Source organism: Oratosquilla oratoria, chromosome 12 (assembly GCF_046742065.1).
Source record: "Oratosquilla oratoria isolate Oo_2021 chromosome 12, ASM4674206v1, whole genome shotgun sequence".
NCBI lineage: Eukaryota > Metazoa > Arthropoda > Malacostraca > Stomatopoda > Squillidae > Oratosquilla > Oratosquilla oratoria.
Genome location: NC_134788.1, coordinates 38038393 through 38063392, shown reverse-complemented (window position 1 = coordinate 38063392; position 25000 = coordinate 38038393). Strand labels below are relative to the sequence as shown.

General features: G+C 36.8%; 1 protein-coding gene across 1 annotated transcript in view; it reads right to left on the bottom strand.

The window, feature by feature from the left end:
* Positions 1-1467: 1467 nt before the first annotated feature.
* Positions 1468-25000, bottom strand: part of LOC143030338 (uncharacterized) — a 48880-nt gene continuing 25347 nt past the window's right edge. Inside the window, exons 5-11 of the mRNA XM_076193491.1 lie at positions 19712-19930; positions 16676-16798; positions 11267-11400; positions 10228-10400; positions 9923-10024; positions 8652-8775; positions 1468-3481 (exon numbers count right to left, since the gene is read on the bottom strand). Of these exons, the coding sequence (XP_076049606.1) occupies positions 2147-3481; positions 8652-8775; positions 9923-10024; positions 10228-10400; positions 11267-11400; positions 16676-16798; positions 19712-19930 (2210 nt within the window). The 3' untranslated portion in view covers positions 1468-2146. The remainder of the gene's footprint in view (positions 3482-8651; positions 8776-9922; positions 10025-10227; positions 10401-11266; positions 11401-16675; positions 16799-19711; positions 19931-25000) is intronic.

Below are 25000 nucleotides of genomic sequence, written 5' to 3'. Positions count from 1 at the left end.
TTCTCCCTTCCTCAACAGACATTTCCTTCTTCCCCAGTGCCCCTTTTATCCCATCCATCTCATCCTTGGTTGCCCCCTCATGTTCACCCCCTCCACTTCTGCTTTCATCTACCCTATCTCCCAACTCCCTTTCCACTCCCAACTCTCCTCATTTCTCATTCTATCCTGCCTAGTAACCCTACCATACTTCTCAGGCATTTCATCTCAAGCATGTTTAAACTCTTCCTCTCTTATGTTCCATGTTTCTGCCCCATACAGTGCTGTTGGCACAATCATCTCTTTATACAATCTCCTCTTAGCATCCATTCCCAAATGTCTATTTCTCATTACATTTTACACCTCTTCAATATGAGTCAAATATTCGGGCGTACATTAGCTGCCTGATTGTGATGGTACATCACAATACGCACATCATAAAATATAAAGTTACAGCTGTTGCATCTCATTCTCTTTCACCCACTGTAACCGCTGAAAAAGTGATCATTCCTGTTCACAGAATAAGAGGGTCACTCAGCTACAACTACAAAATAAGTCGATGTTGGCATCCTCGTATACTCACTTGCACCTCATGATACCTACATAGGCATCATCATATTCATGGGGCTAATCCCCCAAGGTATTTACTTGCTTCTCTCAATCTGCTTTCTAACACCACTTCCACTTATCCTTTTCCTGCCATATTCACACCCAAGTATCTAAAGCTATCCACTTCCTCCAGTCTCTCTCCCTTATACTCACTTCCAGTTTGCTGCCATCCTCTCCCCTTCTACATCTCATCACCTCACATTTCCCCACCTTTATCTTCAACCTCCTTCTTTTGCACACCTTCCCAACCTCCATCCCTAACTTCCTTAATCCTTCCTCTGATCCTGCTACAAGCTCAGTGTCATCAGCAAACAGCAACTGGCTTATTTCCCACTTTTCTCCATTTTCTTTAACCATGTCCAATCCCCAGCCCATTACCCTTGCATTTACCTCTCACACCACCCCATACATGTATAAATAGAACAACCACTTAACACTGAACAAATACTTAACATAAAACTAAACACAACAAAAAATTACATCAGAATCCTCAAATTGTTGACTTTGTTACAAATTTTATGGCAGATTACTAGTAGTATTTAATTGCTCACATGGAACACACATAGTATGACAATTACTGGTATAATACACATTTTACATAAATAAAATACCTGGTATGTTACAAAAAAAAATACATCAGTTATCAAATTGTCAACTTTATTACGAAGACATTCACACAGAGCACCAAGTTTGAAATTTTCATTTAGCAAAACAGCTGATAAATGTAATGATACACTATAATATGAGGCTGTATATATGGTAAGACAGCTTATAGAAAAGTAAGGGTGACTATGGTTTAACAGTGGGATTACTGCACCACTGCAGTTCCATTATGGTAGGTCCAAATACCTCGGCCAACTTTTACACAATGTGTGTGAAAAATTCCAGATTTCTTGGAAACAAAGAAGGGGTCAACTACTACTTGAGGATATATGGTAGGTACTGAAACTTATTTTGAGGGGTGGGAAAATGCTGATACATTATTTCCATAAAGAAAATTACAAAAATCCACCAAGTTATTCCAGGAGACAATTTGCAACCTCACAAGATAATCTGTGAATGTGTTTCCATGTGTCTCTTTAAAGCATAAGCATGGGAGAAAGCAGCAACACAAACTGTACACTTATGTGCCTTTTCTCCTGTGTGTATCCTGAAACGCATGTGTAGACTGCCTGCTTCCGAGAGAGAAAGCAGCACCACATTGCGCACATTTATGTGGCCTCTCACCTGTGTGCTTCTGGATATGTCTGGTCAAGTTACTTTGCATCAGAGAAAGCAGCACCACAAAGCCCACACTTGTGTGGTTTTTTCACTTGCATGAGTTCGGATGTGTAACTTCAGCAGTCCTGATTGTTTGAAAGAAGCAATGCAAAAGGAACACTTGAAGGGCTTCTCCTATGTATGAATACATATGTGTTCCTTGAGGTCCCCAGGCCGGGTAAAGGCTGTGTCACAAACTGTGCATTTGTGGGGTTTGTATGGTCCCTCATGTCTGTGTATTTGAACATGGTCATTCAGATTACTAATCCAGGAGGAAGCAGCATCACAGTGCTCTATGCACTTATGGTTTCTTTCCTTTGTGTACCCTGATATGCCTGCGTAGCTTGTTTGCTTCTATGAAAGCAGCACCACACTCCTCACATTTGTACGGCTTCTCACCTGTGTGCCTCTGTATGTGCTTCTTCAAGTTGCTCGTACTTGAGAAAGCAGCACCACAAAGCCCACACTTATGTGGTTTCTGTCCTGTGTGAGTTTGCATGTGTGACTTCAAGTGAACTGATTGTAAGAAAGTAGAATCACATTGGTCACATTTGTAGGGCCGTTCACCTGTGTGCGTCTTCCGTATGTGGTATTGCAAGCTGGTTTTTTGAGGGAAAGCAGCAACACAAAAGCTGCACTTGTGTGGTCGCTCACCCGTATGAGTATGCATGTGTGTCTTCAAGGCAGTTAATTGTGAGAAAGTAGAAACACAACACTCACATTTATAGGGCCTCTCCCCTGTGTGTTTGCGTATGTGGTGTCGCAAGCTAGCTTTTTGAGCAAAAGCAGCATCACAAAAGCTGCACTTGTGCGGTCTCTCACCCGTATGGGTATGCATGTGTGTCTTCATGGTACCTAACTGGGAGAACGTAGAATCACAATACTCACATTTGTACGGCCGCTCACCCGTGTGCTTCCGTATGTGGTATTGCAAGCCGGAACTTTGAGAGAAAGCAGCGCCACAAAAGCTACACTTGTGTGGCTTCTCGCCTGTATGAGTTAGCATGTGCGACTTCAACTGTCCTGATGTTCTGAAAAGAGCAACACAAAAGGAACACTTGTACGGCTTCTCTCCTGTATGAATACGTGTGTGGACCTTGAGGTGAGCAGCATGGGAAAAGGCTGCGTGACACAGTGTGCATTTGTGGGGTTTGTCTTCCATATATGTCTTCTTAATGTGGTCTTGGAGATCTCCTTTTTGATAAAAGGCCATATCACATTGAGGGCAATGATATTGCATTTCCTCTTCTTTACAGCAATGGTCATCTATCACAGCAGTGCTGCCTGAAAGGGTTGAGTTAATAGACTGATCTCTTTGGGAACTTTTCTGAACACAGACCTTACCATGACACTCAAGCTCATCTATTGTAGCAAACGTCAAATGGCAAACATCACAATTTAATATTTTTTCCTCTTTGAAAGTCATATCATTGTCCTCTAGAGTGGAACTGTCCTGCTGAGAGGCAAAATAATCTTTGCAGTTATCAAACTGAAATTGTTCTAATTTGATGTGAGCCTTGGGAGGGGCATCTGTCTTGTGGATCTGCTTTGGAAAGCTCTTATCATCTCCTATCCACTGATTCAGGTCCTCACTCGATAACTTGGGCATTGTACCATCCATTTCACCTCTGTCAGTCTGAAAGGAAGAGATGAAAGTCAAAACATGTAATGGTTTGCATTATATACTAAATGTCTATATCTATTTATATTCATAACAACCTCACTGCCAAACAGTAGTGTGAGTACAAACACACCTTAACTCTCCAAAAGCTTTTGATAAAGTACCACAAAATTAACTTGTGTGGAAATTGGAGCACATTGGAGGGCTGAGAGGCAAACTACTCAATTAGATGAAAACATTTTTGAAGGGAAGATACACGAGGACAGCAGTAAAGGATAAGATGTCAAGATGGAGAGTAGTAATGACAGTTCTACAAGGCTCAATGCTTGCAGCAACAATGTTTCTTGTCTGTGTCAATGACATGATACAAGGTACAACAAGCTATGCCAGCATGGTAATGATGCAAAAATCATGAGAAAAGTGAAAAACGAGGACTGTAGGCTATTGCAAAAGGATCTAGACACTATTTTTGTATGAAACCAAGAACAGGAAATTCATTATGATAAAAAAAAAAATGCAAAGTAATAGAAATGGGTAATAGCGGTAAAGACCATCCTTAAGCTATTCCTTGGGAATTGAATCCATAGCAAAGGAGGAGAAAAATTTGAGTGTTGATAAAAGACCTGTCACCTGACAGACGTATCAACAGGATTGTGGGAGAGACACACAGACTGCTGCAGAAGATTAAAGAGGCTTTTCAATATATGGATGAAGAGATAATGGAAAACTCGTCAAAATCTTTATCCAACCATGACTGGAAGATGCACCAGTGATAAGAGGTCATGGGAATGATAAATTGAGGGTAGGAAATGGGACCCAATATTGCTCCTTTCCCGAGTACCACCCCCATCCTCTCAATGGGAGGAGGGGGTTAGTAAACATCAACATCATTTTCCTTCCTGGGAGAAGGATGGTGTCAAGTCACTGTCAAAGGTCCAAGTCATTTTCAACAAAGCAATCAACAAGGGCCATTGACAAACAGAAAATGTATTATCATAGCAAAATCATCTTGGAATGTCCCCATGTTGGTAGAGTATTCAGTAAAATTGTGAGAAAGACATACAGACAGCTGGAAATCTTTAAAATAGCTTTCCATTACATGGAAAAAGAGATGGTGGACTAAAATCATAGTGCCTACTCTGCCTCCCAGATTGGAATATGCAACAATGGTCTACTCCCCACACAGAGTGAAGGACAATACCTACTAAAAGATGAAGCATAGATCAGCAACTAAAATTGTTCCTAACCTTGTAGAGAAGTCATCCATATAAGCATTAAAGGGGGGCGGCTAAGGGGGGTCCTACAGCTCTTATGGTAGGTCCAATAGCCTTGAAATTATAGTATGTTGTTTGTTGGTGTAAATAAAGAATGTAATGTGAATTTCATTGAAATTGGGTGAATAATAGGGGAGACTGAAGTAATGTGGGTTTTTCTTTATTTTGTTTCACAGACTTTATTTTTCAGTCAATCACTTTGAAAATTTTACCAATAAAACTTTGAATACATATCTACATTTTGTTGGGAACAGATTTTCTATTTTTGTTTTTATCTTTTGAAGGAACAAATTATAATTGTTTTTTCACACTTAATTTTCTCTGCTCTGTATCCCATTTTCTATGGCCATATTAAAAATCTATTTCCAAAAAGAAATCAGCCTTTGATTGTAGTTTTTATTGATTCCTAACAATTGTCAGTCAGATGATTTTCTGATTTTTTTTTTAACATTTTTTGAAGTTGTAAAAACCAATTCTTGAGAAATCGGCTCCTATGTTGTCATTCATATTTATCTGATTGACATGAAATTTTCACAAATGATTGGGTAAACCTTGCTGATTGACCTCAGAATTGATAAGGCATCTGGCCCCCCTTTCTTAGTGTTGTAAGAAAGTATTATTCAATTTTCTCAAAATTCTCCAGGCTGGTGTTGAGTGTGCTCACCAGTTACACTCACTTGTAGCTCAATATCATCATTATTTACAGGTAACCAGTAATAACTGTCATATTGGTCCAAAAGTTACTCAATGCAGATAGTTTGCTTTGTTGTTTGGGTAACACTAGAATGGGACAACATGCGGCAAAGTTGTTCTGTGTTGCAACTGTTTCAAAGTTGGGTGTTGGCTGAACACAGTTATGCCACTGTGGGTCTTGCTTGTCAAGGGAGGGATTTCTTTGTTTGGGCTGCTGTTTGTGGAGTATGGAATTTGTGTTTTTTGTAGAGCTTGCTTTATGACCTGAATGTGTGTGTGTGTGTATTTACCTAGTTTTATTTACGGGAAGGGTAGCTATGCTCGTGGTGTCCCGTCTTCATATCTCCTTTTGTCTAAACAGTTTTTAAATTCATGTATTGTTTTTGCACACACCACTTTCTCATCTAAATTGTTCCAACTGTCTATTACTCTGTGAGGAAAGCTGTTCTTTTTCAGATCTCTTCTATAACTGTCTTTCTTCATTTTCTTTCCGTGTCCTCTTATATTTCTATCATCCCGTTTTATTAGATCCTCTCTATCAATAGTTTCTATTCCTTTCATGATTCTGTAAATAGTTATCAAATCTCCTCTCTCTCTTCTTTGCTCTAATGTCTGTAGCTCAAGTTTTGCTAGTCTCTCTTCATATGATAGATTTGAGAGTGTTGGTGCCAATTTTGTAATTGCTCTTTGTATTCTTTCAAGTTTTGTTATACCTTTTTTTGTACTTGGTGACCACATTGTTGCTGCATATTCCAATCTTGGTCTTATCAAAGTGATTAGTATTTTCTTCACCATTTCTTCATCCAGGTACGTAAATGCCACTTTGATTGTTCTTATTAAAATATAAGTTTCTCAAAAAATCTTGGTTATATGTTTTTCAGGTGACATATTATTCATAATAATGACTCCTAGGTCCTTCTCATTTTCTACTTTTTTTTATTCCTTCTTCTCCCAATTTATATGCTCCTACTATTCTTTTTTGGCTTTTTCCAAATTCCATTATACTACACTTCTAAGTATTGAACTCCATCTCCCACTTCTTACTCCATTCCCATACTTTATTGAGATCACTCTGTAGTGACTCACAATTTTCTTCAGTGTTCACTTTTTTTTTTAACAGTTTTGCATAATCTGCAAAGAAGCTCATATAACTTTCAATTTCTTCATCCATATCATTAATATATAGCAAACATGATTGGGGCCAGAACAGTTCCTTGTGGAGCACCACTTATTACTTCATCCCAATTAGAGTGTTTGTCTCTTATCACCACTCTCATTTTTCTTTCTTGCAAAAAGTCTTCCATCCATTTCAGCAGTTTGCCCTGTATTCCTCCTTCAGTTTCTAATTTGTTAAGCAACTTCTTATGTGGTACTTTGTCAAAAGCTTTTTTTAGGTCTAGAAAGGCACAATCAGCCCATCCATCTCTTTCTTGTATTATGTCTATTAGCCTTGAATAGAAACATATTAAATTGGTGACACATGATCGTCCTTGTCTGAATCCAAATTGCCTTGGATTTAGGACGTTGTTTTTTTCTAAATACTTTAACCATCTACTTTTGATAATTCTCTCACAAATTTTTGCTATTGTACTTGTTAGAGAGACTGGTTTATAGTTGGTAGGGTCTTCTTTATTTCACCCTTTATATATAGGTACTATATTTGCTCTTTTCCAACCTTTTGGAACTTTTCCTTATTTCAAGGAACTGTTTATTATGCTATGTATTTTGTCTGCCAGTTCATTCCTGCATTCTTTCAAAATCCAGTTTGCTATTTCATCTGGTCCATGCGATTTTCAGACATCAAGGTTACTCAAGTGTTTCATTGTTTCATTCTTTGTTACTTCTATTTCTTTCATAGGGGGGGACTTTCTCTGCCCATTTGATCTCTCTAGATAGCATGTTCTCCCTTGTAAACACCGATTTAAGATGCTTGTTCATAATTTCTGCCATTCCTATTTCCTCTGTGTATTTACCTAGTTGTATTTTGTGGGAAGGGGAGCTATGCTCGTGGTGTCCCGCCATTGTATCTCGCAGTGTCTAGTTTGCTTTTAAACTCATGAATGGTTTTTGTGCATACTATTTCATTATCCAGTTTGTTCCAAGTGTCCAAAACCCTTATGTGGAAAACTGTTTTTTTTTCAGTTCTCTTCTATAGCTGTTTTTTTATTTTCTTTCCATGTCCTCTTGTGTTTCTCTTGTCCCAGTTAAGTAAGTCCTCTCTCTCAAGTATCTCTGTGCCTTTCATGATTCTGTAGATGGTCAATAGGTCACCTCTCTCTTATTTGCTCCAGTGTCGGTAACTCTAGTTTAGCCAATCTCTCCTTGTATGATAGGTTTGCAAGTGCAGGTGTGTGTGTGTGTGTGTTTGCATGGGGTGTTGCAGGTGGCTGGTGGTAGGCTGTTGTAGATGATCAAATAGCACACTACTAGTGTGAATTTTTTGTTGTGTTCAGTTCTGGTATTTTTCCTTCTTTGAGTGAGCAACAATTTGTTATATATTTTGTCTATTAGTTCTTCTTTACATTCTTTTAATATTCAGTTTGCCATTCCATCCAAGCCATGCAATTTCCTGATACCAAGGTTCATTATTTCTTTTAGTGTTACTATCATTTCCCTCATGGGGGGGGGGTGTCATTTCTCTCCCTTCATCCCGATGTTGTACATTTTCTCTAGTGAAAACTGACTTGAAGATGTTTGCTCATGACTTCAGCCATTTCTGTATCTTCTGTGTATTCTATAATCATATGACCTATGATATTTTATTTCCGATTAGTTTTTCTGACCTTTGGTATACTTTAAATTTAATTTCAACTTCTGATTTTGGCATTCCGAGTTGTGTCTATCCCTTTTCATCAATGGCTTATCCTCTTAGTGAGTGGTTATCTGTCTTGATATGACTCATTTCCTCAGACATGTTATCTTTTGGGAACCATATTTCTAAGGAGGATACACAAGAGAATCACACAATTTTGTACCAGTGGTGTGAGTGATTGGAGCATGTGAGTCATTTGCAATGATTAACTGAGAATGACCTTTCTTTGAGGTGGAGCATAAGGCTGCATTATGTGATATGCCATTTACAAGACTTGATTCTGGCAGACAGACTACATCAGATTCCATAGTTTTAAAGACATGAAGGTGTGCTTTACAATATGCATGAAGAGGTAGAGTCAAGTGATGTAATCATGGCTGAGGGTGGTCACGCATGTGGTAGTTACAAATGTGGTGATGTCACTGGGAAGGATGCCACCCTGTGATGTCATGAAGAGGTCCTTGGAGCAGCGGAACACATGTAGACTACATGTGCCTGAGTCAGCAACTCTGAGAGGCAACAACAACTGGCTGTGAAAGAGAGGAATAGTCATTTGACCCTGACAATTTGCTTCAGAAGCAAGTGGCACACAGGAACATCTAGCTGGAGCCAAACCTAGCAGTGTAGTTGTATCTGTAGAGAGGGTCCCCAAGCAGTAGGATGTATAGGGAATCATAGAACTGTAACTTGATTCAAGGGGAGAGTCAAAGAAGAGCTGGAAGGATGCTTGTAGAGTAATTGAAGTGGGCTTAAACATTTGTAATTATGGGCCAAAACATTTTGGAGCTGTTATGTAAGAAGCTCATGCACAGAAATCTGACAATTTTCTTCATTGATATATGAACCATATAACCAGATAGGAACTAAACTGAGGATGTATGTCAGAGGTGAGGACGTGGAGTAGTTGAACGTATGAAACGTGTTCAAAGGTTTGGATGGTGAATAGTTCTCTCATAACATAAATGTATATAGAAGTAACACTGTTATTCACTTCACTGGTTGTAGAATCTTGTAAGTCACAACTCATTTTGTAGAACACCATGCTACCATTTTATGTTGGATGGTAGCATAGGTAATGAAAATTTTGGTTTATTTTTTTCTTATAGTTCCAACATAAGTTTTTCAAACACTTTGCAGTAATCACACATATGTTCTTACACAACTGTAACCACACCAACATAAATTAGTTTGTAAGCCCTACGTTGACATCCTCTCTCTCTGACTGACTCTTTCTCTGTCTCTGTTTCTCTTCCTCTCTCTGGTCTGACCTACTACAGTCGCCGCAAAAAAAATCGATAAATTTTTTCCGCAAAAAAAATCTATACACGGGATTTTAAGAATAGATTTCACTTGATTTCCCGCCATAATAAAAAGTGGGCGGAGATACTGATGACGTGGGTGTGTAGAGCGCGCCTTTTTACACTGTTCGCCAACACATCACGCTTCAGTGCGCTGCCAGCGCTAGATGAGAGAGGAGTCTATGCATGCTGCTCTTTAGTGCCCTTTTGTTCACTTTTTCACTGACTTTGGTGCCCTCTAACTCTCCTTCTGGTGATCAAAATGGGTCGTTCCAAGCTTTCAATGCAAGAAAAGGCCCGCACCCTAGCTCTGTTAGAGCAGGGAATGTCTGTGATACGTGTTGCCGCAGACCTGCAGGTGACAAGAATGGTCATTTACAGCCTGAAGAAAGCAGCCGCCACACACCCTCCTGGTACGGTACCACCAAGAAAGCCAGGCTCTGGAGCCCCAAAGAAGACATCTACTCGCACTGACAAGATCCTAAAACGAGAAGTGATGTCAGATCCATGTATAACAGCTGTTAGTCTGAAGCAAAAACATCCTGCTCTCCTTTAAAACATTGCTGTAAGAACGATCCAACATTGGCTGCAGAAGGACCTCAAAATGCCAGCTTGATGTGCTGCCAAGAAGCCCTGCTCACACAGGCCATGAAGAAGAAATGGATTGATTTCTGTAAGAAATACAAGGACTGGACATCAGAGCAGTGGCAGAAGGTGATGTTCAGTGATGAAAGTACCTTCAGGCTGATCAGGGGCAGCTCCAAGATCGTTCGTCGCCCCAGTGATGTGTCCAGATTCAACCCGTGGTACACAGTTACAACAGTGAAACACCCAGACAGTGTGATGGTGTGGGGTGCCTTTAGTGGTAACAAGGGCAGGGGTGGACTATATTTCTTCCCCAAGAATGTGACCATGAAAGGGAGCAATTATATCAATGTTTTGAGGGATCACATGCTCGAATTTTGGGACATCCATGAGTGTGATCATTTCATGCATGACGGTGCCCCTGCCCATAGGTCTAAGGAAGTGATAAAGTTCCTTAATGACAACAATATCAGTGTTATGGAGTGGCCAGGCAATTCCCCAGACTTGAACCCAATAGAAAATGCCTGGAATCTGATGAAAAACGAACTGGAAAAATCGCGACCCACCAGTATTCCAGACCTGAAGGAGGTGCTGAAGAAGATCTGGGTCACTATGGACAGTGCCTACTTCACCAAACTCGCCTCTTCAATGCCCAGAAGGATCCAGATGGTACTCAAGAACAAGGGGAACATGACAAAATACTAAATGTAACTCTTAAGTGGAAATAAAGCACATGTTAGTTGTACTTTTGAGTCTTATTGTCCAAAAGTCCTTGGTGTACAGATTTTTTTGTGGCGACTGTATTAAAAAGATTCACTGAGTTACCCATTGCTATATGTTCTTCTAATCTTCCAACTTCCAAACTGACTTTGCACATTCTATTTTGCCACCAAAATCTTTACCATAATATGAACTATGATATTTTATTTATTTTTCTGACCTTTGGTACATGTTAAACTTAATTCTATACAACTTCTGATTTTGGCATTCTGAATTCTGCATCTCCCTTGTTTTTCATCAATGGCTTCTCCTCTTAGTGAGTGACAAGCTAAAAACATCATCAGTCCTGATATGACTTATTTCCTCACACAGTTCTTATCTTTTGGAACCCGTATTTCTGTGTGTGTGGTTGATCTACTTTTCCCACACTAGCATACAATGTAACACAATACAGTAATATGCAATACAATACTCTACAATGCAATACAATAGCAGTAATATTATCTAAAAATAAGTTAACTTCATGGGAGTTGACTGCAGTTGCCAGTAAATCTATAGTTATTGGTTAATAGTATGACCAAATATGCAATAATTCCTGGAATAACCTTTGGGAAGTTATAAGAAAGGCTGGTCCCCTACATGACTATACAGCAAGGTTTGACAACTGCAGAGTAACCCGTAAACTGTGACATGCATCATGGAATAAAGAGTGTGTGATTGTAACATTATATAATGTGAAGGATTTTCTTAAACATGGCAGTCTACATTTTGTTCCCATTTGTCTTAAAATAAAGTTTGGCAAACCAGGGTGAATGAATCCACACACTACACCTAGCCACCCATGCATTCTTTTATTTTCCTCAGACATCGTGGAAGGGGCAGGTCAGTTACTTCTGCGTGTCCCACAACCCTCTACTTTTTGTGGTGTAAAATTTATGATAACTTCCATAAAAATATTCATGTGGAAAAGAGAGAACCAGTGGACAATTGAAGCAACAGTGGGGAAGAACAAAGTGTGAAAAAGTAGTAGAAATGTTCCCTGTCACTCACCCATGCATGACCACCACCCGCTACTGTACCTCAAAGTGGTAAAATGTGCAAATTCACTACACCACCATGCCTAAACTAAGGCAAATGACTAACTAATATTTGGTTTTCCTATAGTCTTTCATGTAATCTTTCATTTTACAACAATAAAACTTTCTTTAGAATTTTTTTTTACTCTGAACAATTGCACACCACATGTATGACCAACAAAACCCTATTGTGCAGTTATCAGGTTAAGTACATAAGAACATAAGAATAAAGGAGACTGCAAGAACCATAAGGCCTACACTAGGACCACATGGGTGTACTGTGGCTCCTTATAGATATCAAAATTTCAGAAATAATTTTCTTGGAAATTATGGTCAACAGTCTTCCCCTAACTACAATGCCATGAACTGTCAATGGATGACAGAATCAGTCCAAAAGAAATGGTAGTTAATCATATCAGGATTTTGTATGTTCATATTCATTCTAGATATATAGAAATACAGATATATCTTATTCATTATAATAAATCAAATTGATAAAATCCCATAATCATGTCAACATAGATAATTAACATAAAACTTGCGTGGTCCATTAGCTCCTAACCTAACATAACCAATCAATGGCTAGGCATAAACATCATTAAATTTTTAGAAGTGCACATCTATACAATATAGCAATAGAAAATCAAACAATAATTTTGAAAATTATAACCCCTCAACATATGTTATTCTCAGCAGAAATCAATAACAGAAAAAGTTGCTAAAGCTTTATACAAACAAACATAGCTGCTTTAACTGCTTGAGACACTATCTTTGTTTTGATAGATTTGTAGGTTAAAGAAATGAAAGTATGATAAATTCATCTATTCTAACCTAACCCACCTACCTAACCTAATCTGCACTTAGTAATACTGTACCTCTAATTCTAGAGGCCATCAGGGCTGTCGTCTTCGACCTCCAAATCTATCAAAACAAAGTTGGCATCTACAGGACTCGACTTGACTTCGTTAGTTTGAGCATAGCTTTTGGCAATATTTTCCGCTATGAAAAATATTTATTACATTGATGTATCATAATTCACAAAATTAATATTTAATTTTCTAATGCTATATTGTGTATGTGTGGACTTCTTAAACAGTAACAACACCTCTTTCAAATGCAACAAAGTGGAAAATATGTTTGCATTTTTATTATTATAGCATTTATCCTTAGAAGTGTTGCTCACTTCGAACCCTATATGGAACAGATAATATGGTACATTTGTGGTGATTACAGAGGCATTTAGGCCAGACACGTCCAGTCATGCATAAAATCACAGCAAAAGCCAAAATCTCAACAATTATTACAACTTCGGTCTGTAGTGGCTTTTATCATTCATATTTTTTACAATAGGTGAATTGACAGGTAGAGTGTATATCATACAATAGGTGTTTCTGTTGAGGGTGCTCAATTTGAAATTGTTACTTACTTCGAAAGATAGTGCACAGATACAGAACGAATGGGCGGAAAAACCACCAAGGAAAAAGATAAACTGATGACCAAGCGCTTTCGTCTATTCAGACATCCTCAGGGATAAACAATGAATAGTATCGTTGATAAACAATGAATAGTATCGTTGTTTATATTTAGCGTTTGTTTACATGTCAATGTTCGGTACGACTAAATACCGCACCGGACTCGATCGGACTCGATCGGACCGCACCGGACCCTACCGTACCGGGTCGGCCCGCATCGGGACATGGTTCTACCGCAACGGGCACCTTAAATCAAATTTAGGGGAAGGGGGAGATTTTGCATTATGTTTTACTCAAATGGACCTGACAGACAGATGGGGAGTTTGTTACAAATATTTCCTGTCTTGTATCAAATAGCTTCACACGGAATAAGTGGTAGCCTATTAAGTTGGACTAGTAATTGGTTAAATGACCAGAAACAGAGAGTTGTTTTAAATGGAAAAACTTGTAGATGGAAAAATGTTACAAGTGGAGTTCCTCAGGGTTCCGTTCTTGGGCCACTTCTATTCATAGTATATATAAATGATATAGACCATGGACTAATATCTACTGTTTCCAAATTTGCTGATGATACAAAACTGTGCAGAATGGCAAATGATCACTTAAATCAGTTAGATATTCAAGAAGATTTAGATAAATTACAGCAATGGTCTGTAAAGTGGCTAATGAAATTTAACAAAAGTAAATGCAAGGTAATGCACATAGGTAAAAATAACAGTAAGTACGATTACAAGTTATTTGGAAATTCGCTAACAAAAGTGGATAGTGGAAAAGATCTTGGCATAATGATCAGTCACAACCTCAAATCATCCAAGCAGTGTATTTCAGCCTCTGAGAAAACAAATAAGATTCTAGGATTGATTGTGCGATCTTTTGACTTCAAAATTCCATCACTCATTAACAAATTATATAAATTGTTAGTTCGTCCACATTTGGAATATGCTGTTTCTGTATGGTCACCGAATCTCATTAAAGACATTGATAGATTGGAAAAAGTACAATGGCGAGCCACAAAACTGATTCCAAATATAAAAAATAAATCATACGAAACTCGACTAAAACATATGAATCTGTTTTCCCTAAAAGAACATAGACTCAGAGGTGACTTGATACAGGTCTTTTTTAAAATTCTAAAGGGAATTGACAACATCAAACATGACAAAATGTTCACATTGAATGAGAATCAGACAAGAAACAATGGTCTCAAACTGTCTGGAAATAGATTCAATTTGGAAGTGGGTAGAAACAACTTCGCCAATCATGTAGTTAATGAATGGAATAAGCTTCCTGCACAGGTAGTGCAATGTAGTTCAGTTTGAAGCTTTAAGAATCACTTAGATAAACACCCAAGCAAGATGTTGTAATGATTATAATTTATTTTATATTATTTGTTTTGTTACCATTTGTCTGTTTGATTCTCATATATTATTAGTTATATGTCAATTTATTATTATTTACTATTTACCTGTTTGTTTATCATTTCACTATACCTATGCATTTGTTTATGTATTCTATTTCCCAACAAACATGAAATAACTGGATCAACATCATATCTATTCAGGCACTGCCGATTAAGAAATGTTGGGCCGGTTATGTAAACTCAGATTTCCAGTGTTGGTCTGACTTATAAAATTATCTGTATGTACACTGGACTATGTCGGCTGGATGTTGCCCCAAAGCAGGGACAATTAACGGGTAACCTAAATCAGGCCTATACTAAACTGGGCCAATTACGTAAACTCAGGTGTCCTGAGTTGGTCCGATCAATAAAGTTATCCGCATGTACACTGGACTGTGTCGGCTAGAAGCTGGGCCAATGCAGGGGCAATGAATGAGTACCCTAAATGGGGCCTACACTACATTGGCCACATCCGTTAATTCTTATTCCCAGAATTGGTCTGACTAATAAAGTTATCCGAATACACACTGGACTAATTCGACTAGATGCTGGTAAGTGCATTGGACCAGTTGATGTAGTTATTCATTTTCACATTTGACTGCATTGGTTAGACATCAATGCCATTGATGGAACACTACTTTTATGCCTACGCTTCATGTGCAGAGCTCAGTATCATGCCACCTCACTCACCCTTCCCCCCTCCCACTTTAACCTATTACCACACCTGATGCATATTTTTGGATGCATTCCAGGATCTGTTAAATGCTCCAAGAAGTATAGCAGGGATGGTAAAAGGTTAATGGAGTAGGGGTGATGGGCGAGTGTGCATGGCACCTAGTCTGGTCCTGAATCATACACATGACATGTAGGCAGAAAAGTAGTTCTCCATCAAAGGCTGTGATGTCTAACAGAAGCAGTCAAATGTGAAAATGAATAACTATATCAACTTGTCCAATGCACTTACCAGCATCCAGTTGACTTAGTCCAGTATAGTATACAGATAAATATCTAATCAATACAGTCAAATGTGAAAGTGAATATCATGCAATACTGATGAAGCTCACAAACTGAAAACACACCTGATTATATACAAGTAGACTTTATTAAGAGAAAAAAAAAAAATATTACAATGCATACTCCAGTAGAAAATGAAAATCTAGTGTAGGCCTTATGGTCTCTTCATTCTTATGTCCTTACATAGACTAGTTTCTAGTAGGAACTATATACACACACACACATACATATATATATATATATATATATATATATATATATATATATATATATATAAAACATATGCTAATTTACTTTTTCAGTAACAAAAATATAAAATATTCTCTTTTCATATTCTAAAATATGAAAATATAACTTGAATATAACAGTGTTGAACATATCATAGGATTTAAGCCATTAAACAATTGTGAAAGTGCAGTGTATGTGCAGCTTTTATAGGAAACATATATATATATATATATGTATATATATACATACATATATATATATATATATATATATATATATATATATATATATACATATATATATATATATATAACATGATATGCTAATGTACTCTTTCAGTATCCAAAATATAAGATATTCTCAAATATGAAAATATCAAATGAATATCACAAAATGTTGAACAAAATATAGTATTTAAGCCATTGAACAATTGTGAAAGTACAGTGCACAATGTGCAGTTTTAAAAGGAAACAAATATAAAGTAAAAAACATTAGTTATACTGCCCCTCTACCACAGAAGTATTGAATGCTTTGATAGTGCTATAACAGACCAAGGTAGACATTGCAATATAACTACAGAAAATGACTACATCTACAGGTGTTTCTATCGATTCCCAGTCAATTTGAACATGTGGCACCTTCAGTCATGGCTATAAGATGTAAAGCTGAAAACAACATATTTATTTCCATTTTGTATCCATGACTGCAAGGATGCCAAATGTTGATGTTAGCTGGAATTGGGGTCATGGACACAGAAACACCTGAGTACAATTGTGGACTTTAATACTAAGAAGTGTAGCATAATGGAGTTTGGAAAAAGCAAAAACAGAATATCAGGAAAATATACAATTGGAACCAAAGAAGTAAAGAAAGTAGGATCCGAAAAAGATTTGGGAGTAATTATCACGAACGACTTGTCCTATGATATACAGATTAACAAAATTGTCGGGGAGACTTACAACTTGCTAAGATCAATAAAAGTGGCGTTTACATACTTGGACGAAGACATGATAAAAAAAAATATTGGTTACATTGATAAGGCCTAGATTAGAGTATGCAGCGACATTGTGGTCCCCAGTACCAAAAAGAATATAAAGAAAATAGAAAGAATCCAAAGAGCAGCTACAAAAATGGCACCTGCACTTGCAAACCTATCATACGAGGAGAGATTGGCTAAACTGGAGTTACCGACACTGGAGCAAAGAAGAGAGAGAGGTGACCTATTGACCATCTACAGAATCATGAGAGGCACAGAGGTACTCGATAGAGAGAACTTACTTAAGTGGGACAAAAGAAACACAAGAGGACATGGAAAGAAAATAAAAAAACATAGCTATAGAAGAGAACTGAAGAAAAACAGTTTTCCTCATAGAGTTTTGGACACTTGGAACAAACTAGACAATGAAATAGTATGCGCAAAAACCATTCATGAGTTTAAAAACAAACTAGACACTGCAAGATACAAAGGCGGGACATCACGAGCATAGCTCCCCTTCCCGCAAAATACAACTAGGTAAATACAACTAGGTAAAGGTACATGGCACAATTATTCCTAAATTAAACAAATCCATATTGTTTTGGTGTGAACAAAAGTATAATCAAACAAATCCATATTCTTTGGTATGAACAAAAGTATATTATCATTTGGTATGAAAGGCCAGATATTCCTTATGAAAATAAGTTAATCATGGTATGCAGTGGTCCAGCTGTTCTGCATTGGGCAGCAACAATTAGTGTATATGTACCACCTGGACAAATGTTTACATAAAGGAGGCCTATGATGTGTCACTACTGGTGGAAGCATTGATATCTGAACGCCTCTGGCGACCACCACATCTGTCTGATGCATTCCTTAAATACTTCATGATGGTTTTTCCAATTTCATCCTCTGTGGTTTATAAGTTTCTGTTATCAAGCAAAACCCCTGCAAATACATAGAGGAAAACTTTATGTTAATGGTCTTTATTAACAGCATTACACATCCTTATTGTTAAATCTTGTGTTATTTTATAGTTCCACTTTACAAGGGAAAAGGGGACAAGTGTGAGTTGTAGTTTCAGAGGGATTAGATTGTTAAGTGTAGTCAAGAGGGAAGGTTTATGGGAGGATCTTGATTGAGAATGGAAAAACAAGAGGTCATGGAAAGAAACTCAAAAAAGACAACTATAGAAGAGATAGGAAAAAGAACAGCTTCCCACACAGAGTGATGGATATATGGAATAACTTGGATGAAAAAAACAGTGTGTGTAAATACTATTCACAATTTTAAGAATAAACTTGATGCTGAAAGATACAAAGATGGGTCACCATGAGCATAGCTCCCTTCCCATATAATACAAATAGGTAAATACACACACACACATTCCATAAGGACAAAAGATTGTTCAATTATTAGGGTTTGTTAGACTACTGTTGACTTTGATGGATGGGTGTGGTGATTTCACCTTTAAAGATACTTGATCATGGTATTCAGAAATTAACAAGTTATACAATAAAATCAGCAATGAAAAGTTAAGCTTAAAATTTGTTTCCAACCATTCCTTTTTTGCTCAGCAGTTAAGCTCCAAAAACTTTTTGTGGTGAAGTTACATAAAAATGGTGCAAGTAAATACTGGTAAGAAAGACTACATGAAAGTTATACCTTCTGTTTCCTCTTCCAAGTTCTGCTTCACTTTGAATATCTGAGGAATATTCTGCCTTCTTTGCCATTGCTCAAGCTTGACCATACTCAGCTGAAATGCAAAGAGGAAAGTTTTAGTAATGAGATATTTTTGCAAAAAATAACACTATGCGTAAGCTAAAATATCTGTTAACTTGACTAATAATAACATATATCAGATATACTGTACTATGAACATACCACCTAATTTGTACATTAGTATTAGCACAGTTCTACAGCATACATTCATACACATTAAGCCAACTGAACTATTCCAAATTATTCATATATAGGATATTTAGAAATTGAAGTTACTTAGCACATTTACCAAGTACTCTTGCAGCATACTGTGTCCAGCTTCCTTCTGGGGTGACTTTCTCCTTGATAGCTCTGTTGAGCTTTGAAGTGTTACGGTATCGTGGCCAATGACATTTCCCATCCAGCAGCCAGGTATCAGGAACCACAGCAATTTCATTTCCTTCCTCAAAGACAATAACAGCAAATTCTGCCATACCTTCCTGCTTTTAAGTACAATTGGCTTGTAAAAGCTACATGAAGGTTCAACATGTACTGTACTGTACAGTAACTGTGCAACACAGTCCTCACTGCTCTATGAACAGTACACTGTACTGGTAGCCCTCACTCTATATTGAACTATGACCCCTCTAAGAAGATTTGATCGCCCTCCTTGGCACCTGATGAGTAATGAGGTACACTCTAAGTTGGCAATGCAGGATAAGTCTGGGCAGGAATCCCCCTTCAGTACATAAAGCCAGGGTTACTGTATCCATTGAGCTAGGGTAAGATTGGGCTGGGTCAAAACTGTGGAACACTAGCCTATATAATAACCTCAATATGTCTACTATCAAATTAAATCAAGAATATGGTAACATTTTACATCAGACAATCATTTTTCAAGAGAAGCCGCAGCTCACTGTTGGTGGACTGTGTGAAATCAGGGAAAAGATGCAAACTTTGGCAAACGAGACTGAAGGGGGGAAAAGAATATAATTACATTCTATATCTTTATATGAGCATGTTCTTAGGTTCTTACTTTCATTACTAACAGCATATATACCCAGAGAACTTGACTGCACAGGATATGTGTAAAAATCTTCATAAACTTTGTAGATATGATATAACAAATAAATGTCTGGGTCTCCTTCATACTTCAATATATTCACTACTTTCCCAACCTTACTATTGATAATTATGCCATGGTTAGCTGGGTTCACTTTGATACAAAGTTCTTTAGGTATAAAACTTTAAACTGTACACAAGGAAAATCACTTAGCACTGGCCCATTACTGTGGACCACCTTTGCAACTGAATATTTAGAATTATACTCTTCAGGTTCATATGTCTTCAATTCATAAATTCTATTAACTATTTGCATGAGAAGACAGTTAGGTTTTCTAAGCAATTTTTTTTTTATTTATCCAGGATAATTCTCAAAAGGAAATGCACTGAATTTATCAATTGATCCATGTCTATTTACATCATCTGTTAAATGACACAAATTATGAGTGTTATACACAACATGCCTAGAACCATCATCTCTCAAATCCCTACCCCCACTTATTCCCTAGCTAAACGCTTAAATCAGATCATCACCCCTTACATCCCCACCACTCATTCCAACAGGGAGCCATTAAGAATAATTTTGAACAGTATCACAAGCCTGTGTTGGATAGAGCAACCGTTGTTCATAACACTGAAGTGCTAGCATAGTGCAATAACATTAAGGAACTGAGAATGTTAGAGGCTATGTATTTAAGAGAATTGTCTTCTGTGATCAATGCACAGGCTAATTTGTTGTCTGCCATTTCCTTATTTAATACGTCCACGCGACATGTTGTACATAACCTCCCTATGCATGCTAGGCACGCTACTTCACCTCACCTTACTCCGACTCCTACTCTCCCCCTCCTCAAGCTCTGAGAAAGTCTTCCAGGGTCAGGTCATCGGAGGTTCAAAGATCGCGCTTGACCTAAGGGTGTAACGTATATGTAAATTGTGTTGTCATAACTGTTCTTGTATCTTAAAAATGACTCCTTGCAGTCGAAACGTCGAATAATTAAAATGGAAAACTTTGGAAAATTCGTTTCCGCTCATCCTCCCAATATTAGAACTTTAGTGAGGAAACTTGAAAATATTAAGAAGAAAATTAATAACTGTGAAAATGCTGTGGTGCTCAATTCAGTTTATATATATATATATATATATATATATATATATATATATATATATATATATATACCATCATATTTAGTACTCTGAACACATGTCTCTACACGTTTCTCTAATCATACTGTTTCATATTGGGAAGTTAGGATTAATTCAAACACAGAATATTAAAGTTACTACAATTGGTTTAATATTGAAAACAAAAATAATACAGTAATACTGAAAAAATACAATTATGTACAGAAGATGTTGATAAAAATAGAAAAAATTATGGAAATACAAAAAGACTACAGTATTTAAAACAAAGACACAAAACTTAGTCACTGCTTGGATAGCTGGTGCTGAGCTGTGGATCATCTGGGTCAGCTGTTGGTGTGGTGGGAGGAGGAGGGGTAACGGTCGGTGTTGTAAGGGGTCGGATATCGGGTGGTAAGGTGGCAGCAGGGGCAATGGTAGGAGTGACTGGTAGAGTTGTGCGTTTCATAAACATTGTAAACTTTGTTTGGATTTTTTTTCTCATAATAAATTTCACAATACGGATGCACTGCATCGTTTACCATCCTTTCAATCTTTGTAAAGCGTTCGAAGTTGGGGTCAATTTCTTGTAACTGTTTAAGGAATTTATTCATTGTAGCGAAGCTCTCTGATAACATAGTGGAGAATTTCCTTACTGGCAACTCTTCTTTTTCTTCCTCTGCCTGTCTTCTCTCCTCTTCAGCCACTTGTTCCTCTTCCAATTCGCTGAGTTCTTCATTTGTTAGTTCGCCATAAAAGCACCAAATTAGAATATATGTATTTTGTAAGGTTACATACAGTGTGACGTCATGGGCAGAGATTGATAGATAAAAAAAGAAAATTGAATAACGAAAAAAAGAGAGAGCGAAAAAAAAGGTTCGGTTTTTGTTGTTTGCGCATGCGTCGTGACGTCATGGGCAGAGATTGATAGATAAAACAAGAGATAAGAAAAGAAAACTTATAATGAATAAAATTGAATAACAAAGGAAAGAAATAAAGAGTAATAAAAAAAAGGTGAAGGAATTAATTTTGAATTTTAGGTTAATCGTTGGTCGTCATCGGGTTTGTTGTCTTTTGCGCATGCGCCATGACGTCATGGGGAGAGACTGGTAGCTAAAAAAAAGAAAAAAAGAAAATTAAAAACAAAGAGAAGAGAAGAAGAGGGAAAAAGAATGAGAAAGAATGAGTTAATTTTGAATGTTAGGTTAATCATTTGTCGTCTTCGGATTTGTTGTTTTCTTTTGCGCATACGACGTGACGTCATGGGCAGCGATTGATAGATAAAGAATGATAAAACATAAAATTAAATAAGAAAAAATATATATAGAGAGAAAGAGAGAGAGAGAAAGAAAAGAAGCAGAAACAATTATTTTTGAATTTTAAGATCATTAGTTCTCTTCGAATTTGTTGTCTTTTGCGCATGCGTCTTGACGTCATAGGCAGAGGCTGGTAGATAAAAAAATATAAACAAGAAAGCTAAATAACGAGTAGCTTGGTAGATAAAAAAACGAAAATAACAAAGAAAAGAGAGAAAGAAAAGAAAACAAAGAATTAATTTTGAATGAATGAATCGTTGGTCGTCTTCGAGTTTGTTGTCTTTTGCGCATGCGCCGTGACGTCATGGGCAGACATTGGTAGATAAAAAAAAAAAATGAGAGAAAGAGAAAAAAAAGGAGAAAGATTGAATTATTTTTGAATTTTAGGTTAATCGTCTGTCGTCCGTCTTCGGGTTTGTTGTTGTTTTCTTTTGCGCATGCAACGTGACGTCATGGACAGCGATTGATAGATAAAAAAATTATAAAACAAAATTAAATAAGAAAAAATAGAGAGAGAGAGAAAGAGAGAGAGAGAGAAAGAAAAGAAGCAGAAAGAATTAATTTTGAATTTTAGGATCATTAGTCGTCTCCAGATTTGTTGTCTTTTGCGCATGCGTCTTGACGTCATAGGCAGAGGCTGGTAGATAAACAAAGATAAACAAGAAAATTAAATAACAAATAGATTGATAGAATTGATTGATAAAATTAAATAACAAAAAAAAAAGAGAGAAGGAAAAGAAAACAAAGAATTAATTTTGAAAGAATGAATCGTTTGTCATCTTCGAGTTGTTGTCTTTTGTGCATGCGCCGTGACGTCATGGGCAGAGACTGATAGATAACAAAAGAAAAAAAAAAGAGAAAATGAAGAAAATAGAGAAAGAGGAAAAGGAGAGAGAATGAGTTAAATTTGAATTTTAGGTTAATGGTTTGTCGTCCGTCTTCGGGTTTTGTTGTTGTTTTCTTCTGCGACATGCGACGTGACGTCATGGACGGCGATTGATAGATAAAAAAAATATAAAACATAAAATTAAATAAGAAAAAATAGAGAGAGAGAGAAAAAGAGAGAGAGAAAGAAAAGAAGCAGAAAGAATTAATTTTGTATATTAGGATCATTAGTCGACTTCAAATTTGTTGTCTTTTTTCGCATGCGTCGTGACGTCATAGGCAGAGGCTGGTAGATAAAAAGAGATAAACAAGAAAATTAAATAACGAATAGATCGATAAAATTGATTGATAAAATTAAATAACAAAGAAAAGAGAGAGAAAAGAAAACAAAGAATTAATTTTGAACGAATGAATCGTTTGTCGTCTTCGAGTTTGTTGTTTTTTGCGCATGCACCGTGACGTCATGGTCAGAGACTGGTAGATAACACAAGAAAGAAAAAAGAAAAGAAAAAGAGAGAAAGAGAAAAAGAAGAATGAGTTAATTTTGATTTTTAGGTCGTATCCGTCTTCGGGTTTGTTGTTGTTTTCTTTTGCGCATGCGACGTGACGTCATGGACGGCGATTGATAGATAAAAAAATTATAAAACATAAAATTGAATAAGAACAAATAGAGAGAGAGAGAAAGAGAGAGAGAGAGAGAGAAAGAAAAGAAGCAGAAAGAATTAATTTTGAATTTTAGGATCATTAGTCGTCTTCAGATTTGTTGTCTTTTGCGCATGCGTCGTGACGTCATAGGCAGAGGCTGGTAGATAAACAAAGATAAACAAGAAAATTAAATAACGAATAGATTGATAAAATTGATTGATAAAATTAAATAATCAAGAAAAGAGAGGGAAAAGAAAACAAAGAATTAATTTTGAAAGAATTAATCGTTTGTCGTCTTCGAGTTTGTTGTTTTTTGTGCATGCACCGTGACGTCATGGGCAGAGACTGATAGATAACAAAAGAAAAAAAAAAAAAGAAGAGAAAATGAAGAAAATAGAGAAAGAGAAAATGAAGAAAATAGAGAAAGAGAAAAGGAAGGAGAAAGAATGAGTTAATTTTGAATTTTAGGTTAATCATTTGTCGTCCGTCTTTGGGTTTGTTGTTGTTTTCTTTTGTGCATGCGACGTGACGTCATGGACGGCGATTGATAGATAAAAAAAATATAAAACATAAAATTAAATAAGAAAAAATAGAGAGAGAGAGAAAAAGAGAGAGAGAAAGAAAAGAAGCAGAAAGAATTAATTTTGTATATTAGGATCATTAGTCGACTTCAAATTTGTTGTCTTTTGCGCATGCGTCGTGACGTCATAGGCAGAGGCTGGTAGATAAACAAAGATAAACAAGAAAATTAAATAACGAATAGATCGATAAAATTGATTGATAGAATTAAATAACAAAGAGAGAGAGAAAAGAAAATAAAGAATTAATTTTGAAAGAATGAATCGTTTGTCGTCTTCGAGTTTGTTGTTTTTTGCGCATGCACCGTGACGTCATGGTCAGAGACTGGTAGATAACAAAAGAAAAAAAGAAAAGAAGAAAAAACGAAGAAAAGAGAGAAAGAGAAAAAGAAGGAGAAAGAATGAGTTAATTTTGAATTTTAGGTTAATGGTTTGTCGTCCGTCTTCGGGTTTGTTGTTGTTTTCTTTTGCGCATGCGACGTGACGTCATGGACGGCGATTGATAGATAAAAAAAATATAAAACATAAAATTGAATAAGAACAAATAGAGAGAGAAAGAGAGAGAGAGAGAGAGAAAGAAAAGAAGCAGAAAGAATTAATTTTGAATTTTAGGATCATTAGTCGTCTTCAGATTTGTTGTCTTTTGCGCATGCGTCGTGACGTCATAGGCAGAGGCTG